Source organism: Crinia signifera, chromosome 1 (genome assembly GCF_055691185.1).
Source record: "Crinia signifera chromosome 1, ASM5569118v1, whole genome shotgun sequence".
Taxonomy (NCBI): Eukaryota; Metazoa; Chordata; class Amphibia; order Anura; family Myobatrachidae; genus Crinia; species Crinia signifera.
The window spans coordinates 252,389,147-252,410,563 of NC_139217.1; the positions used below are offsets into that span (position 1 = coordinate 252,389,147).

The window sequence follows — 21,417 nt, forward strand, 5'->3', positions numbered from 1 at the left end:
CTGAACTCATGGAGACACAGCTTGGCCTGAGGCATTAGTATTAGGTGGATGCATGCTGACATTTTTTTTCCCCATTTTCTCATGGTTATTTTGTTAATGCCAACCACAAGTCCACTCATATTTAAGGAGATTGTTTTTTTTTTTTACTGTTGTGTGAAAACTGAAAGAAAAGGAGACTGATAAAATTTGTAGTAATATGATATTTTGGGGGATGCTGTAAATGTTTAATACTGACACGTGTTCATAATTACAGACACATAGCTGTGTTTGTATTCATTGCTAAAAGTGTGTCACGTTATTGTCACTATATATATATATATGGAACTGGAACAACATATCCACACATATTGCTCAGTGTGTATTCCCAATGGGCGGGATGTATTAAACTGAAAATGCGGTAAAAGGCGGAGCCGTCTGAGAAGGAGACTGCCGGGCACAGCATGAGGGGGAGATCCGCGGAGACCCGCTCACCCCCCCACCCGCTGCTTCATTTGCGATACTAATCGCATATGTTAGTACAAATATAAATTCCATAGAACACCCATGAAAGATACCCGATAGGCCGACGTATCTGCAAAGCCGCCTGTAAGCCAATGACTTTATGTTTTAAGCTGTGGCCCTGTCCAGAGTAGTGGTCCAATCCCTCTTCTGTCTTCCACATGAACAATCTTTGCATGACACAGAGCAGAGGACCCGAGGCTCCTAATACTCATCTAAGGTGGGAGCCCATTGGGGAAGGGGTGGCAATATTTGTGATAGTTAAGGAATTGTGCTAATGAGTTGTTTGTTTGCTTGATGGAAATTTTAAGGTTTGTGTTCATACTCCGTGTGTGAGGAAGTGTTAAGTGAAACTTGGAGGTTTGTGGTTTGTCACAGCAGCTTAAATGTCAGAGGGCCACCATGCAAATTATATTGAAACCAACAGCTTCCACAAAGGTGTAGTGATGTATTTTTCCCACCTATTTGGTGTCCAGTCCACCTACATTTGATACGGTGCCGCCCACTTGAGGCCACTTTTAGTTCCCAATCTGCATGGCTAACCAGGCAATAACAGTAGCAAATTAATTCTATGTAAATGAAGGAAGGAAAGATATGTCGATCTGTCCTTCATACATCATTCTAATGTATACTCAATACCAGCTTGTTGGGCTGATATATATCGGCTGGGCACCTAGTATGTACCAAACTTTAGTGCTGGAATATGGAATTTTGTTATTTTTTACACTGAAGTTTAAGACCGACATCACAAAATGAGTCCTCATTATAGAGCTAAGTATGATTTGAACTTAATGGCAATATTTGTGCAGAAATTTTTCAACTGTGAATATGTCACTTAAAAGTCACTCAGTGCTTATGAACAGAGGTGCAGTTTCGATTCATACGCACGGTATCGAAAATATACTAGAAAAGTATTGGGTGTTCCTGAGCTGTCACTGGGAAGTCCAGAGTCGTATGTCTCCTAACAGCCAGCAGGGCAGTCATGGTTTTCAGCCACTGTCCTGCAGTCACACCTGCTAGCTGTATCAAGCGTGGGGGGAGTCTTGGGGGAAGGATCTATCAGCATGTCATTCACACGACACGGTGCAGTAAAAAGCTGGTTGTTTGGTACTTTATCTCCATCCATGTTATCTCACTCACGGCTTATGGCCCCCATACACTAATCCAAGATGGACACTTTTTACCCAATTCTGGAAGAGGAGTCAAATAAAAAAGTGGCCAAATCGGATGTGTTTAACAACTGATGCGATGAAAGGTCCTGTGCGAATTGGATCGGAGTCGGAGGTTGGACCTGCTGCAGGTCCAACCTCTGACTTGGCTCCCACTCCCAGCAGCGGGGAGTGGGATTGCATGCGATACGTCACATGCGATATGTCACATGCAGAAGGACAGCATGTGATGATGGGGAAGGTCCCAGGTAGCTCAATGGGGATTGGATGGATATACACTGCTGTATGGCCCCCCCACTTTAACCCCTGTACTTGATCAAATAAGAAGGTGGTTTAAGAGGAATGAACAATATTCAGTTATTTACCATCAACCAGGTTGCTGTACTGCCAAGTGCAAATTAAGCTATGTTATATTTCTTATTATTAAGAGCTTAGCCCATTAGAACAGGCTGTGGTGGAAGAGGAGACTTAAAGAATCAATAACTTCCTATTGCTCTGCACAGTCACACCCCCTAAGCTGCGTGCAAATGGCTTTGGGCAAAATTGTGCAAGCAACCCACGGTGGTAAGAATAGACCTGAAACTGCTATCCTTACTGATACCTGGAACACTCCTATTCACAAAATCTGCTGACAGTAGAAGTAAATTGTACTTCATTTCTATCTCTAGTTCACAGTGACATATACATACTGTAGTACTATAACAATTTACCACACATTGTTAATCTACCATCCACTAGGAGAGAATTATAATAACAAAACAATAAATAAAATAAAAATAAGTAATTTTCCCTAAAAAAAATAAACTGCAAAGCTCAATAACAAACTGTGGAAAAATTGGGATATATAAACCAGTGGCGCAATAAGTAATACTTATAATTTTTATATGTCCAAACTCTTCCTGATGAGATGATGCTGGTTCTCAGGTAGGTTGGATACTTTTCTCCAAGTGAAGGTGTTCAGCGTGGAAAAATAAAAATAAAAACCAGAAATTAGATTGGTGTGTCTGTGTCTATTTATTATAAACGCTCTAGGCGTAGTGTTCAATGGTGTGTATAGAGGACGTTTAAATGCCCCTTAGGCGTACCAGAACTCACGTGGGTTCAAGGTGGTACTCCTCTTGTAAAGGTTTCTTTACTAGGATGATCAAAAGGGGGAAATAGGACTCCTCGAGGTGAATACGTGAACTGATCCCGATGTCTTCACAGTTACTCGGGGAAAAGAAAAAGTGTCTGAGATCTATGATCTCCTGATATGTGCCCACAGTAAGCGATGTAAAAGCTGTATAGGTGTAAAGGCTAAAACAGCATACCTCACTTACTTCAAAAAGACAGAGGGATACACATGTAAAGGTATCTTTTTAAGCTTGAGGGAAAGCGTACCCCTACTCACGATGTTTCCAGGAGTCTTCAAGCCTACAAAGGTTTCTTTCCTTGTCTGGTATCCCACTGATTAGATAACACCGGTAAGTGCAAGAGTCTTGATGTTCCCGTGGTTGCTCGGAAAAAAGAACAGTGTGTGAGATCTATAGTCTCATCATATGTGCAATAAGTCATAAAGGCCCTTATTCTGATCGGTGCGGATATTCCCGCATTCTTACGGAGCGGTCCGTACGCCACGGTGTTTTGCCGCGTGCGGCCATCGTCCGTAGAAACGCCCACGACATATTTTACCAGAGATAAGTAAAAAATTGATTTTACCAGAGATAAGTGAGCAGCCATACCTCCGGATGTACGTATACTTGTACTTTTTAACAGTTTTTTGTCTTTTTAATTTTTTTGGATGTTGTAATTTTTTGGAATTTTTTTTTGGATTTTATACCTTGTTCTTGATCTCATGTCTTGCCCATGAGACTAGTGTACATTTTTATCAAATTAAATTTGGAGTTTTTTACCCTGAACTGATTTCCTGATATATCGGATAAAAGATACCTTTATGGGCTTTTTGCCCCCCACTAAAAGGGGTGAGTAAGGTATGTCAGTAAAATTCTGATAACCCTAAACACGCACATTGCTTTGTAAACAAACGTCCCTTATGCTGGTGCATATCTCTTTATGTCCTATGCACCCGGGATCATCATTATTGAATATTTGCATACGAGATCCATATTGTTCTGGGGACATCAGACCAGTATAACAGCCCATACAAAAGAAACCTTTATGGGTTTGAATATCTCCTGAAGCTCCGTGAGTAGGGGTACGCCCTCCTTCAAAAAACATCTTAAAAGATACCTTTACATATGTATCACTTCTTTTTATTCAGTAAGTGAGGTACGCTGTCTAAGCTCCTTGTACTTATACAGCCCTCACTTTATGACTTATTGCACATATGATGAGACTATAGATCTCACACACTGTTCTTTTTTCCGAGCAACCACGGGAACATCAAGACTCTTGCACTTACCGGTGTTATCTAATCAGTGGGATACCAGACAAGGAAAGAAACCTTTGTAGGCTTGAAGACTCCTGGAAACATCGTGAGTAGGGGTACGCTTTCCCTCAAGCTTAAAAAGATACCTTTACATGTGTATCCCTCTGTCTTTTTGAAGTAAGTGAGGTATGCTGTTTTAGCCTTTACACCTATACAGCTTTTACATCGCTTACTGTGGGCACATATCAGGAGATCATAGATCTCAGACACTTTTTCTTTTCCCCGAGTAACTGTGAAGACATCGGGATCAGTTCACGTATTCACCTCGAGGAGTCCTATTTCCCCCTTTTGATCATCCTAGTAAAGAAACCTTTACAAGAGGAGTACCACCTTGAACCCACGTGAGTTCTGGTACGCCTAAGGGGCATTTAAACGTCCTCTATACACACCATTGAACACTACGCCTAGAGCGTTTATAATAAATAGACACAGACACACCAATCTAATTTCTGGTTTTTATTTTTATTTTTCCACGCTGAACACCTTCACTTGGAGAAAAGTATCTAACCTACCTGAGAACCAGCATCATCTCATCAGGAAGAGTTTGGACATATAAAAATTATAAGTATTACTTATTGCGCCACTGGTTTATATATCCCAATTTTTCCACAATTCTATGTATTGAAGTAAAGGTGTATCTTTGGGGATTGGTAACCTAAGGCTGCATTGCGCCACATACTATCTATCATTTCTGTTTTCTTGTACAATAACAAACTGTGCCTAATATTTTCATTGGGACTTCAATAGTACCAGATTACTACCAAGATTCACAGACAATAGATCAACACTATATGGTCGACATTGACAAAAGGCAGACAGAAGCATAAGGTCGACATGGAGATGATAGGCCCATGGAAAGGTCAACATGAGGTTATTAGTATTTTTAAATTTTCAAAAGATTGACCACTATTGGTCAACAGTCAAAAGATCGGTATGTAAAAGGTCAACATGTATTAGGTTGACATAGTCAAAGGGTTGACACAATCTAAAGGTCGACTTTATAAAGGTTGAGGTGACTTTTCAAATCCCCTCTCCCCCCAAAAAAGATCTTGCTCATGTGGAGGGGGAATATAATAGTGTGCCGATTGCAGCAAGGGACCGTGCCCGAAGCATGGCACAGCGAGACATGCGAGGGGACACAGTACACTTATACGTTATCCATCCATTGACATAGGCAATCACATTAAAATAAAGCAAGTCAACATCAACCTTTTTTTCATGTTGACATTTTGCTTGTGTCGTCATTTTGAAGATGTTGACCTAATGCATGATGGCCTTTTTCACATTTCGACATTTGACCATCAACTAATAGATGTTGACCTTTTGACTGTCGACCTAGACACTATCAACCTAATGGAGCCCACACACGCACCGATCCCGGCGTGCGTTGTGCGCTTAATTAGCACACATAGCATCGCATCGTATGCCTTGTGCATACGATGTGCATGCGATGCGATGCTATGCTAGAAAAAGCTAGTACAAAAAGTATGTGCAGCACATACTTTTTGTACTGTACAATGAGGTGCCGCGGGAGCGCGCACCCCATCGTACAGCATCGCACCGCCGGGATCGGTGCGTGTGTGGGCTCCGTAACAACCTATACCTGCTCTGATATCCACACGGACTCTGATTGGGAATGCTAAAGCATAACAAATGAAGCAAGCCATTTGAGGGGACATGGTACACTCATTTGGGGGTCCAGAACCCATGTTCACTTTTTTAAGTGCCAACCTTTTGTGTATGTTAACTTTATGCCTGTTGACTTTTTTGGGGTCGTGCTAGAGATTGTTGATCTAATATACCACACCCAATATACGATAACATGTTGTTCATCCATAGTAAAATGTATGAGGGCAATGAGATATGTGCTTAGAAGAAAAGGGATTTTTTTATTTATTATTTTTTTATTAACAGTTTCTTATATATCGCACACATATTCCGTGGAGCTTTACAGAGAATATTTGAACATTTGGTACTTGTGGATTATCACGGCTCCCATCGCATGCCATCGCATGCCATCGCATGCCATATATAGTGGCATGCGATGGCATGCGATTGGATACGATTTTTACAGTTTTTAGCCATTTTTTTTCCAAAATCGCATGCGATCGCATGTGTTTTTTTAACAGAAAAGCACCCAAATGCATTGAAATTAGTATCAAACATGTTCAATGGCCCCCAAATGTCATTTTTGAGGCTGTACCACCCCCACTATCAACGGAAACCCGAAGCGTGGCTAGCGCAGCGAGCCCGCGAGGGGCGGCGGTACGCGTCCTACGGCCTTTTCATACCCCCACTATCCACGTCGGTGTGGAGTTGAGAATAGAAAGTGGCGAGCGCAGCGAGCCCCGCGAGGGGACGCGGACACCTGTGAAGCCCGCGAGGGGACGCGGATACCTGTGAAGGTATCCGTGTCCCCTCGCGGGGCTCGCTGCGCTCGCCACGCTTCGTGCTCGGTGGCTCGCTGCGCTCGCCACACTTTCTATTCTCAACTCCACGCCGACGTGGATAGTGGGGGTATGAAAAGGTCGTAGGACGCGTACCGCTGCGCTCGCCACGCTTCGGGTTCGCGTTGATAGTGGGGGTGGTACAGCCTTAAAAATGACATTTGGGGGCCATTGAACATGTTTGATAGTAATTTCAATGCATTTGGATGCTTTTCTGTAAAAAATCGCATGCGATGCGATTTTTTTCCTATACGATGCACATCGTGGGAGCCGTGATTATCCACAAGTACCGAACATTTACATCAGACCCTGCCCCAGTGCAGCTTACAATCTATATTCCCTACCACATATAAACACACACACACACACATTCATTCTAGGGTTAATTTTGTTAGGAACCAAATAACCTACCACTATATTTTTTTGGAATGTGGGGGGAAACCGGAGTACCCAGAGGAAAACCCACGCAAATATGTGGAGAATATACAAACTCCGCACAGTTAAGGTCATGGTGGCAATCAAACACCATCCGTACTGCCCCTGTTGATGAAGACCCATGACTACAGGCATACACAGATTTCTCTGAGATGTGCACATGTGGGTGCCCCAGTATAAATACCATTAGCTGCAGCATTAGCACATAGGCACACTCGCACCCACGGAAAGAGATGCCATTGCAGCTGTGCAGACCTAAAACGTTGGGGGCCTGCATCATATATCGACAACAACATTAACATGTACCTCTGAATGAGGCCCGAGATGTCAATATTATGATATCAAAATCTTAAGAATGAAACCCTATTCATGTTCCATATTATTGACTAATATGTATTTACATCTGGTTTCAATATAGACTGTTTACTCACACACCAGGTGTAAATAATATGTGACTGGTATGCCGCATACAACCGAAAATCTGATCTCATGGGTTTGGTTAAACTTCCCCGACTTCAAACTATAATAAGCTGACATGTGTACATGTACTCCTATTTCATTCTCTGTGGTTTAACCATTTTCTTGCAATAACTCTCATTTTTATCAAATGATTTTTACACTAATAATATTTTATTATAAATTATTATTATTTTACATGGTGCAATTTTGGCTACAATTTTGACTATATAGTCAAAATATGATAGAAATAAGATAGTAAGTTAGCCAAAATTGTACAGTGTTTAGGAGGCTTGCGATACTGGCCCCGCAGCATCGGTATGGCAAGGAAAACTATGTTGCAGTGGTAGAGAGTGGAGACTGATGCTGCCCATACATATGTGAGATATAACATGCAATCATTCGATTTCAGCAACATCTGGCCGATAAATCGAATGATTGCATGGATTTTTAAGCTGACATTTGACGCGATGAACAGGCATGGATAGATATTATGAGTTGCACATAATATTTATTGAATTTCATGAGCAATCGCATGTGGTTTTTAACCACATTCAATTACTCGAATGCAATCAGCAGCGGGTTCGGGGAGCGGGGCCGGGATAGGGACCGGAGCGCTGGCGGGGAGCCGGTACCTTAATGCTGGGGACCGGAGGGACTCAGCAGCAGCAGGGGAGGCATGGCGGCTGTGTAGCGGGGACTGGTGTGGTGGAGCTATCAGGCAGTGTGACTCAGCAGCGGCAGCAGATAAATTTGAAACACTGGACGGCCTTCTGATTGGCTGAGGCCGCTGAGAGAGCTCTCTCAGCCAATCAGAGGGCCATCCAGTGTTTCAAAGTCAACTGCTGCTGCTGACAAGTCCCGCCGCCTGAAAGCTCCACTGCTATGTCCCTAGCCCCGCCTACACAGCACCACACCACCCCTCTTTCAGCACCCGATGTCCATCGCAGGATGGCATGCGACATCGGGTGCTGCACTGGGCACCACTTGATGCGATCAGATGCGATGGGACATCGCATTGCGATGTCCCATCGCATCTGATCGCATAAGTGTATGGGCAGCATTAGATCAGTCAGTGATGACCTGTAAAGGTCCTTTTCCCTTCCCAAGTAGACATATAAACAAAACAGGATGGTATACACTTAACCAGTGCTTGTGTTTCAGAGATGGTAATTCACTGTGTTTTAATAACATTGACAATATAAATGTGATTTTATATTGCCATTGTTATTAAAACTTGCTTCACTATATATATATGCAAACCCTTTATTTTATCTTTTGGGTACATCTATGGAATAAGTGAAGTGTCTTCTTCACATTGAATTACCATCTCTGAAACACAAGTAACGGTTAAGTGTATACTGTACCATCCTTTTTTTTTTTACTATCTCGTTTGTAGAACATATATGGCCTAGATCCAAATAGCAAAATAGTCAAAATCGCAAGTGCAGTTAGCCAAAATCGTGTAGTCAAAATAGGGTAAAAATAGGATAAAAATAGGATAGGCAAAATCGCCATGTGTGTGAATATTCTTTATGTCCTCCCTGGGAGAAGCTTGGAGAGGAGATGCAGGTGGTCATAAGGCCCCACCCCTATTGAGGCAGAATATCTACAGGGATGAGGTGAATCATGGCGAAATGTATTCGCCATCTGGTCATTGAATAGGGTGATTCACCGTTTTAGTCAGAAATTCGCCTTACAGCACAAAATCGCCATAAAAACCTGGCGAATCAGCCTCATTGAATACCGCCCTATGTGTTGTATTCACCATAAGGAAGACAACTTCAACCAATTCAGATTTATTAAGATGAATACTCTCTTACATTATACAACATATAATGGACAGAACACCAGCATCTTTAGTTCCTTTAACAGGGATTACTGCCCATTATTTAATAAATTATCCCTAATTTTAAATTGGTTCATTATTATACAGTAGTTTCTATGTACTGTCATTGTGATCATATGCGTGCACAGCACATTTTACCAAATGTGGTGGTGCTCGACACAATGTCAAAGGGGTGTGCAGAGCACCACCTATTGGGCATGTCTAACAACCCCCATTGGGTGTCTAACACTGCCAATAAGTCTTGTCTACCATCATCTATTGCAGGCAACAACGGTCCTCAAGGCACACCAACAGTGCAGGTTTTCTAGATATCCAGGCTTGAGCACAGGTGACCTAATTAGTATCTGATGGATTCTGATTAAACCATCTGTGCTGAAGCCTGGATATCAGTAAAACCTTAATGATGGCCGCTTTTTTTTTTATGTATTATAGTTCTAAAATGCAAATGTCTTTGGTAAAAGGTATTGCTAGCGGAAGGGCGGTGTTAATAAGGGTGGGCACAGCATTAGGGGATGCCTGTGCACCCCTAACATTCAAATGTGCGCACGCCTATGATTGTGATGCACATCACTAAGCAGTGAGGGGACACCATACTGTATATAACAGGGAGAGCAAAGGAGTTAAGGCACATTGGGCGACTTTGAGCTGAAAGCAGCACAGTTTTGTTGTTTGAGGTACTTTTTAAACTCAAAAGCAGCCCAGTGTGTACGGGCCAGCGATGAGCAGTGAGTGCTTATCTGCTGTGTCCTGCTATAGAACGCTGACCACCCCCGGGAAAATCACTAAAACTGGGGAAAGTCGCTCAATGTGTAAACACTGAGCAATTTTCTGCCCAGCAATTTTCCCCATCATCGGTCTGCATACATGCTGGGCAAAATGGCCCAGTGTGTATGGACCTTTAGGTTGTGAAACAGTAATAGATAGAACCCAATCCACAGACTACCATACCTGTAGATGAGGTAAGTACCAAGTGTGTCCATAAATGGAAATATGAAACATTACATATAATGCAGAGACAGGCGAGATTTTAGCATAGGCAAAAAGAACGCGAGGAAAGGTAACAAAAGTAGCTATAGTGGAGGTATTCAGTATTTGCATACATCACCCTAACCATGTATGGTACAGATTACCATTAAAACTATAATGACGCTACGTGAAAAGTGCTGCATGTTAAAGAAGGCTCTCTAACCTTAATTGTGTGATTTGTATAAGAAAGGTAGAGCAAACAGTGTGAATCGCAGTTAGTTAAAATGCAAATGGAAATAGTGATAATGGGAACAGGAGATAGAATAAAAGGAGCTAATGAAGCAGTGATAGTTGGGTCTGAAGGCTGTGTCCTCCTCTGATCATTGGCTGCAGCAAAGAAGGGTCAGGTTGCAGTGAATTAAGTGCTTGGCAGAAGGATGAGAGCTGGCGTAAAGTAAACAATTCCTAGTAAAGAGCAAGTCACAAAGCAAACAAAAAGCCCCACACACTCCACATAGCTTTATCCTAGCCCACGGGATCTCATTAACAGCATTCTTAAGCACTTCTACTCACAGTGTACAAATACCATAATACCAATTTATTTCTGGTTCTTACCAATTGCTTGTTTGAGTTAGTGCCTACAAGTAGAATATACATAACACCCATTTATTAACTGTTATATACTCTCCTGTGCTTATAGGATTCTTGCAGACATCTGTTAAAGGGCCTATGGCAGAGGTCCACAGATGCAGTCTTCAATGCACCCTACGGTCAAAGTTTTAAGTATATCCACACATTGGCCCTTATTCAGATCTGATCGCAGTACAAATTTGTTTGGAAAATGGGCAAAACCATGTGCACTGCAGATGTAACATGTGCAGAGAGAGTTAGATTTGTGTGAGTTATTTTGTTTCTGTGCAGGGTAAATACTGGCTGCATTATTTTTACACTGCAATTAAGATTTCAGTTTCAACACACCCCATGCGAATTTAACTCTCTCTGCACATGTTACATCTGCCCCACCCGCAGTGAACATGGTTTTGCCAGTTTTCCAAACAAATTTGTACTGCGATCAGATCTGAATAAGGGCCAGAAAGTGAACTTCCCAAGTGAAACAGTTCCACCTGGGAATGTCATCTGTGCTGTCATGGATATCTTTAAAACCCAGATTGTTCCAACAGCCTTGAGGACTATGTTTAGGAACAACTGGCCTATGGTATTTAGGGCATGATTAAGGTTTGCAAGCAAAGCAATAAAGCAAGCAACTGGACGCTGCAATGTAGTTAAGGCAGATGTAACGTGCTCAGAGAGAGCTATGGGGCCTACACACGCAGCGATTCCCGGGCATTTTCTAAGCGATATCACTAGATTACTTTAGGCATAGCGAATAGACATACATGGTCCCTTGCATTGCTATTGCCCCAGCGATTAATATCCAGCATGCTGGTTAAATCTATAATAGTCAGTGTCAGGGCCAGTGTTCTCTTGTCTAGATTAATCGCTCAGCGTCACATAACTCTGCAGCTCTGTGTGCTGAGCATTCTGACCTAGCATCACTCAGAATACTCACCTCCCTGTGTGTAGGCAGGCACGGATACAGAGAGGGGTGAAGGGGGCAATCGCCCCCCCTGGCCGGCCGTCAGCCAGTCAGAGTGACCCCGCACTCCATCTCACCTGAGTCCCCCAGTGGTGTGTAAAAGGCTGTCCCACACTGCTCTCTATCTCCTGTGAGGGAACAGGAGAGCAGTCCTTGAAAAGAGAGACTGTGCGCTTTCATTGCTGCTGCAGGGTGGGCAGCCCAGTGCACAGCACACAGTCTGTCCCACTTCCAGTAGGAGGCAGCAGTGCCGCTGCTGGGACTATAACCCCTCTGCCCAGGAACTGGGGTGTGCGGGAACCGGGGTGGAGCAGCACATGGGAGCACTGGCCAGTAGATGAGGCACAGTGGTGCCCGGGGAAGCAGCAGTGTTATGCCGGAGCTGCGGTGACAGTTCACAGGGTCACAGGGCTGGGTGTCTGCTACTGCCCCGCATTATCATAGATCAGTCCCCACAGTATTTGATGTTGAATGTATCTAATATTACTCAGACCACAGCACACAGCAAAATAAAATCAATGTAGTTATCCTAGCATTGTTCTTAAGGACCCATACACTACCTCCATTTGGTCAGATTTCACCCATTCCCAAAGAAACAGGCAGAGAAATCAGGCCAAATTGGGTGAGTGTGATGTCCCCTCAGGTCTGATGTGCGGTCCAATTCACATCAGATCTGAGTCTGAGGTTGGACCAGTCCAACCTCCGACCTCCCTCCCGACAGTGAGGAACAGGGGTGATATGCAATCCATCACAAGTTTAAGGACCGCATGTGATGGACCCTGCTGCCCAGGAAGGTCCCGGTCGGCTTGCGGGTGATTGGCTGGCCATACACTGCTGCGAGACTATCAATTCTGCAAAATTCTGTGTGTTATGGCAGAATACAATAAAAACTTCAATCCAAAGTCTCCATACTTTAAGCCGACTTGTCCATCGGACAATTAGGTCCTTAATTCCCCAGCAGCTCCCCGGGCGGGCTCTGATACAAAGTGGCACTTGATGTGCCAAGTTTTGCAGGTGATAAATCGCATGAGATTTGTCACATGCAACTCTAGGGGAGACGGATGGTGGAAGGGAGCCGGACGGTGGAGGGGAGCCGGGCGGGGGGACGCTGGGACTTATGTTCATATTACTAGTATCCTCTATCTAAAGGCCACCATACACTAGTGAGATTTGGTCCGATTTCACCCAAATCCGGTGGATCGGGCCAATAAATCGGACCAAATATCATGTTTTGACATCCAGTCCAACCACGTGCTCACTGGATTGGAGTCGGGAGGTCGGAATGGGGGCGCATCAGATAAATCTTATGTGTAACCCAGAGCCGGGTGGGGGGATGCTGGGAGCCGGCAGGGGGGATAAGAGTGGCAAGCGGGGGACTCACAGAGGCGATGAGTGAATGTGGGTGGAGGGGAGCCGGACTGCGTGTTCTCGGAGAGCCAGGCAGGGAAGCTGGGAGATGAGCTGCAGAAAAAAATACGCATACAAATGAATGGGAGGCCGCTAAATGGCTAATCTCAGTCAATCAGCGACCTCTGTTTTTTTGGGGGGGTTTAGAACCTTGTCTCCCGGCTACCCTGCATAGCTCTCCGAGAACACCACCATCCTGCTCCCCTCTCCCGCGTTCACTCACCACCTCTGGGACTCGGAGTCCCCCACCTGCCACTCTTCATCCCCCCTGCCGGCATCAGCGTCCCGGCTCCGGGCTGCACATAGGATTTATTTTATGTGCAGCCCGTCCGACCTCCCAACTCCAATGCCATGCGCACGGGACCCTGCATCAGGTTGGACTGATTTGGTCCAATTTATCGGCCCGATCCACCGGAATCGGGTGAAATCGGACCAAATCTCACTAGTGATTTAGAGGATACTAGTAATATGAACAGAATCATTACAGTCCAACAAGGTTTTACCTTTAATAACGATGGCATTATTCATAGCAACAAATGCAAACAAATAACTGATTTCAAAGATGTTTCCTTGTTGCTTTGACAATACTGCATTTTTTTCTTGTTTTTGTGTTACTTAAAAAATCAACAGACATCTCATTTGTAACTTAATTTTTGCTTTAATATTTAAATGATTGGTGACTGTGACACCACAAAATAGCTGATGGCATTTGTGGGCTGAAAGCATAACACCCAACTTATACTTTCATGAAGTATAACATAAAAGTGCAACAAATAGACATTCCTGAAGAAAGACAACAATAAGAAGAATAAACACAACCCTCTGGCTACCAGAATATCAACTAGCAGAAACACATACTGTGCCATCTACCAGTACATCCTCCATAGACCCAGCAGAAACTACCTCATGTGCATTCTATTGGATTGCATAACTATTTGTTAAACACAGATCTAGGGCCAGATGCACTAAGCTTCAAAAGTAATAAATGGAGAGTGAAAAACAACCAGCCAATTAGCTCATATCTGTAATTTTTCAAACACAGCCAGTAGCATGACAGTTAGGAGCTGATTGGCTGGTAGTTTATCACTCTCCACTTTATAACTGTATAACAAAGCTTAGTGCATCTGGCCCCTAGCCTGCAAAACATATCACCAGTTGCCAAAATACTTGGGGCTAAATGTAAAAACCTACCAGAAACCATGGGCGCAGGAGTTTGTGCGAGAATGCTCGTATTGTTAAAGCAGCAATCATTTACAAGACAAAACCAGTTTTTTCTTCCTTGTAAATGATTGCCTCTTTAAAAACTTGGACATTCTTGCACAAAGTACAGTGCCTCCAGCTTCCTGCAGGAAGTTCTTGGACTGAGTGAGCCACTTTAATTGTGCTGTAATCTATAGTACCAAATCAAGAACTAGCCTAGATAAATGACAAACTAATGTATGATTGACTGCCATTGGTTATAATTATTGTAATTACTTCTTCCTTATAAAGTGCTAGGATAAATTGAAGTAATTTACATAAGGGGATAAAGCAGGTGTTGTAATAAATATAGTGGGGGAGAGGTATCAAATCTTAGAGAGAGATAAAGTGCCAGACAATCTTTTTATAGGCTGTGGTTAAAAGAGGACAGTTAGTAGCTGATTGTTTGGTACTTTATATTTCTTCAGTTTATTTCTCTTCAAAATTTGATACATCTCCGCCAGTGAGTTGATAGGTGACAAAGAACCAGGGCCTAATGTGCATGTTAAGATCAGTGTCACACACATATGAGTTATTATTACGTATGTCTGTCAATGGTAAATTGGCTGAGTTCAGTAGTGTATGGGCATGCCCTCAACATTTTCAAACACGTGTAGACACAAACACATGTACACCTTATAAAGATGTATTATTTCTTGTTGGTAGGGGCCAGGGGCAAATATGGGATGAAGATAATGCCTTTCTCTCTCAGTAGCGAATTGCTTGTGATTGGCTGTTTGTAAATGCTCTGCATGAGCTGATTGGCTACATCGCTCAGGCAAGTATTATGTTCCTGTGTGCTTATTATGGTAATGGTGGTGCAAAGTAGATTACCACTGGAGAAATCTGTCATTTCTTTGGTTTTGGACAAGATTTGACATATCGCTGATTCATAAATAGACCTTCATTTCTCACCAATTTCCCCACCTACATGAAATTGTTACAAAACCACATCATATGGCCGATGAATTAACACAATGCGGAGACAAATTGCTGTGTGTTTAAGCCAGCGTATATAATTGTGTAATGTTTAGCTTTTCACTACAATGTTTAACACTATCAGTATTGTTTTGTGTATTTATTGTTCAACAAATAGACTGACCAATCTATTTGAGCACTGAATTTCCCTGTATTGTAAGTAGCATACAGGTGTCAGAAATATCTTCGCATGTCGAATTCCACGCATCCATTTAGCATAAAACTAATTTGTTGGTCGCCAACCATCGAATGAGTTCTCCCGCGCTCGCAGACCTAACACACTGGACGCCTATGAAACGTTGGGTGATCCCTGGGGGTTGGGCCCTTGCCGCCACCACACGTCCGCACTGCTTGGTGCAAACAGGGCGGCGAATAAGCACTTGCACAAAGCGGCTGTACGTGCACATAAAAGTTTATGTACATGCGCAGTCGAAGCGACCAGAATATCCTCCTATATCACAGGATACCGGTCTTCCGATCCCTCTCCAAGCGCCTCCAGATGTTTACCAAATCTACATAGCAAGGATATTTTTATGAAAATATCCATCACTACACAAACATTGCTGCATTTATTAATACATAGGCACAGTGACCCTGAATGAGATCAAACTAGATTTGTATAGTTCCTTTAGAAAGTAAATAAAATATCTGGATGATTCACATTTGGAGTGTACTGTGATGCTTTGAAAAAATACCAAAGTAATATAAAACAGCTATGAGGGGCCTATGGTTTTCATTGGTGTATCGTTTATGTTACCGTAATAATCTTGGAATAATTTAAATACATACAGCTATAATACTGCATTTATGGAGAAATCACATCTCACCTGAAATTATACTAGTCGGGTGCAAATCATATTAAAGAACCTTTCGGCAGAGGCATTACAAGATTAGCAGGGGAAAGTTTCAGTACAAGGCTGCATGATAATAATAAGTAGGATTTTGAGTGAATTCTTATAGAATGTAAGTTATACACATGGAAGGGAAGCAAACTGAGAATATTACAACACTCTGGAACTATGCTGCACAGAAAGTTGCCTCATTATGTCATACCAATAAGAACAAATATACTCTGCATTATAGATATAGACATTGATATATATATATATATATCTATATATATATAGATATATATATATATAGATATATATATATATATATACATATGATAACATCTCTCTTGCTCTCTCTCTCTCTCTCTCTCAATCAAAATAGTTAACATTTCCATATAGCCACCACCATATAAGTGAAACTGGGATCCATCCTCTAGCATAAATATGAATAAAACATCACTGAGATGAGCATTCAGCTATCTGCTTTCCTCCAATATCCTATGCACATTCTCTGAGAGGTGAGTGTAACAATGCCATCCAGGCAGCCTGAGAGCACACTGGTGCACTGAGCGAGGTATCAGCTTCCCATGAGTGCTGCTGCTGCTGCTGCTGCTGCAGGACAGGTCTCACTTACTTTCTTGTTGAGCTTGCAGTTTGAAGTGTCTTTGGAGCTCCTCTGATTTGCTTTGACCAGTGCCAGCAAAAAAGCTTGTAGAAATACATTCCAAATGATTACCATCATAGCTTCAATGCTTCAATCAAGTGACAAATGATAAACTCCAGTTGGAACTTTCTATCACTGATGTTCTGCACTCAATATAAAAAAAGGATAAAAAATATATAATATAAAAATATATAAAACTGGTGAAAAAAAGAAAGAAAGAAATAAAAACAATCCCGCTTTCAGAGTAGATGTGAGGTACAGTCCTTGGTCCCCAATGTGACAGTGCAGTCCGGCTGGAAAGACTTTGCCCACTGAGCCATGCTGGCTTATTTACAGCCTCTAGACAGATTTGTTTATTCTGTAATGATGATAGTAATCTGCTCACACGTCACTTTCGGCCATCCTGCGTGATATTAGAGAAGTGTGGGGAAAGACTTTCACAAACCCAGCGTGAAATAGAAAGTTATGGGAGGCGCCAAAGACTCCTAGTCCTCCCCTCTGTTGCATTTGCTTCCATACAATGTCCCCTCCTCCGTAGCGCTTCTCCTCCCCCTATGGTCTGTGTGTCCATGCTTGTGATGTGATGTGGGCTTGTGTCCGTTGCTGTACAGCAGGAGCCCAGAAATCTGCTATAGCATTAGCCACTGTGCACAAGCCATGTCTTTCTTATAAACTAGCCTTTAGCTACAGGTATAGGATCACACACACTGATCAGAACACTCTGTGTAGCTGCAGGACATGTTACAGATATTCCGCAGTTATCCCATGACCCATTAGTACAATATAAAGTCTAATAACTTACAATTATTTATTTTATAATATAAATCATTTTTTATAGTGTAATAGATTTTAGTGTTTTATAGATTTTTTTTAGATGTATAGTGTTTTATAGACTTTTTTTTATAGTGTAATAGATACTGTATTCTGTTTACTTACATAGCTTTAATATCAATCAAATGTTAATTTTCTGTTACAATTTACCTTTGTCACCGATATCTCTCCACTATATCTCTCTCCATGGTTTGAGAAATGCCCTATATATGATTTATAATTAATGATATGCTTAATTATCTACTCATAACTGCACTCATAGTCTCCTTCATCATCAGATAAATTAAATAGAGAATATATAATATAATGTACAATGACTTATTACTTTACTAAATAAAAAACGACATCTCATTTTATTATACTTTATTTGACTTCAGCTACACCGTATCCATTTGTTTAAAGCTTTGTCTTATTGATTAAACAGTGTCTTCCTACCAACAAAAAAAAAATGGTTCAGGAAATCATTGATGGTTAATGATGGGATTAATCGAGCTCTTCTGTATAGGTCATTGAGTACATCATCCAATAATAGATAATAGATCACTTCATAGCTCCTTGATTGAAGTAGCAGGTTGAAAAACAATGAAGTAACCAGTTTCATCACCATCACTGAGATCAAACAGTTGCCTGGCAGTTGTATTGTGTCAACGTTTTGTATATTGTATTTGTGGATTACTTTTAAAAAGTAATAGTGAGATTCTTGACCATATGAACAATAATATTCAGGGCAGCTTTCATTTCTAGAAATAACTAGATATATTGGGTGACATTCTATGGGAATGCGATTTCCGTTTTTTGGCGTTATTTAGACCACAAAATGGCGATATCGCATTTTTCATAGAAATCGCAAATTTTATGTGATGCGCTAAGGGACTGAAATCGCATATTATGTGCGTAAAGGTATGCGGACCAAAAGTGCGAGATTAATTCGCACTTTTAGCGTATCCAGATGTTTTCCAATGCAAAAGTATACAAACCGCTTATTTAATGCTATGCGCATTTGCAATTCGCACTTTTTAGGTGTCTATTTATCGCACTTATTTCAGACCTGGTTCTGTTTGGCGCATTTGCACAGAACTCATTTTGGTCAAGTGCACACATGGTTAATTTCAACACAGGTGCCTTCATTATCACTCACAACCCCCCCTACATTAACCCCAACATCAGTAAGGACACCTGTGAGGGTTTAAATCATGTAGATTTTTATGACTATTTTAAAGTTGCTTATCTGTGATGTGTCCCATTTGGAGGAGCAACGCAGGAGGGAGGAAGGTGGGCAAAAGATGCTGGTAGCCCCCCCACTACTGGGTACCCCACGTATGTATGGTGCTCACCTGTACCTGGACTACCTGTCGGATCAACAGGTTGTGGGGATGGTTACGCTGAACCCCATTACCCTGTAGGAGTTATATGAGCAGGTGAGATATGATTTGTCCCATTTTGTGGGTGCCAACTATGTAGTGTCTGGCCAGCACTAATTAATGTGTGCCCTCTTCTATTTGTCCTCAGCCTCCACTCAGTCTGTGACCTCATGGGCCTTGGTGGTATCACAGGCCACTTTGTCCAAGCATTTGACTCAACTGTTACTTGCTATAAAGAAGTTGTTGCGGACATACATCAGCAGGCGTAACTTATCTGGTAAGCACATGTGGCCTGTACTCCAAAATGTACCAGTGTTGTAAGTGTCCTCATTAACAAATTATTGACCAATACCATCTGTTTCCACACACATTTAACCCAACACCAGTCCACAACGGATGCACATGGTGGTGCTGACCTATCCCTTGCTGATATCTACCTTGTAAGTACTCTTGGTACATGTATGAATGAAGTTTGCAGTGAAACATGGCTCACTGGTGCTGTGGAACTACATGTGCCAGCATGCCCAGACACACTACAACCATTACAGTCCAAACCATGAGTGTCAGAGCCTGCTGGAAAATGTAGATCCACAACCTTTGGCAGGCAAGGAGTTATACCACACGACTTTACTGCAATCCCATAGTCATATACCATTACAATATGTTAGAATTCACACATTAATTTATATTGAGAAAAAGACACAAAAACAATGTTATGCGGTTAGCAACTTTTACTTTTTTTGGTGTAAAGCATTCTGCATTTTTACATGTGCAAAATACCAACTGTGGGGCCATGTACAAAGATCTTTGGCATTTTAATAAGTATAAACACTGATGTAGCAGCTACCTTCGGCCAGCATCAGGCAGCCCTACACCACTTCTAGAGCCGGCACTATGCCCACCACGGGTCCTCACACTACGACGGGGTGGGGAAGTGGGGGAGACACTTATTGGGGTGCTGGATACACTGCTGAGGGTTGAGGTAGTGCCACCTCCAACAATGCCTTCCTGCTGCTGCTGTATTTGGGCCTGCATAGCTAGTAGGGCATTGGTCTGCGCTGTGCATGTTTGGGTTAGTGCTGTGAGACTTTGGGCCAGGCTCCCAATATGGCTATTCTGCTCCCTTATTGCAGCAGTTAGTTCTGCAAAACGGGTGTCAATACTGTTGGCAATGCGCACTTGAGTGCCTACACCTACCCGTACACTACGTGCAATTTTGCGTAACTGAAGGAAGGTGTCACGCATGTACCCCTGTATATTACCAATTTGGAGGCTTTGGGAGGCCATGAATTCTAGCTGTTTGTCCTTGAAATTAACCAAGGAGTTAGCTACTTGGGAAGCTGTAGCTGGTGTATGGGGTTGCTGGGTGGTTGGGGGTGGGTTGGGAGACACCCCACTTGGGGGAAGATCACTCTGGGACGAGGTCTGCATTTCTTCCTCTGCCGCAAAGGTGTCGACCGGATCAAGAATGATGTCCATTTCGTCTAGCACCACTATTGAAGAATCTGTTGTGTTGCTCCCTAGTTGTATAGCACCTGTGGATACAGATGAAGAGGTAAGTATTGATGCATATATAGGCCACACTGTCATCTACACTTTTTTACATAGGGCTATAGATGGCTGACGCCCATACCTAGGGGTGTTATGCAATTACACATGTACCCCGATACAGCATGCAACATTGACATTAATAATATGTCACATGCCTAGGTCAGATTACACTCATTTCCGTTGCAATGTAGCAGCAGGAGCAGAATGTAGTGTGAGATATTGTTGATGTGACATGGGTGTGTGTACTGTATGTGTAATGGGGTGTTGTTTAGTCATTTACCTGCTTCCGCAGATTCCGCAGCAACGGGCCTTCTTCTCTTGGATGCCGCAGCACTTCGGGACGGACAATCTGTACAAGGAAAGATGGCCAGGCATTATGGACCATGCAATGGATAAGCATTTTCAGAAAACATGCATTGAAATGACAATAATGGACAATACCCAATGGAAAAGGACTGCATTATATCTGGACCACCTTTTTTTGGTTTTAAGTCAAATATTTAATTTAAAACTTAGTAGTAAACTAGTGTACACATGACAACTATGGGATAATCGGTGGTATGTTGGCATGGCAGCTAAACCACCAGTACACCACAGGGTTTTTGTACACATACATGTTAGTCTGCTGCAAAGAATGGTACACTGTTAATCAATCAGATTAGTTGTGGAACTACAAGGCCCAGCATTATCAGCAATTTCAAAGTAGGA

The 21,417-nt window shown here is 42.4% G+C and overlaps 1 protein-coding gene across 1 annotated transcript in view; it reads right to left on the minus strand.

The window, feature by feature from the left end:
• TRABD2A (TraB domain containing 2A) overlaps positions 1 to 17,456 on the minus strand; it is a 75,986-nt gene extending 58,530 nt beyond the window's left edge. Inside the window, exon 1 of the mRNA XM_083158284.1 lies at positions 16,937 to 17,456. Within this exon, the coding sequence (XP_083014410.1) occupies positions 16,937 to 17,044 (108 nt within the window). The 5' untranslated portion in view covers positions 17,045 to 17,456. The remainder of the gene's footprint in view (positions 1 to 16,936) is intronic.
• Positions 17,457 to 21,417: the final 3,961 nt, after the last annotated feature.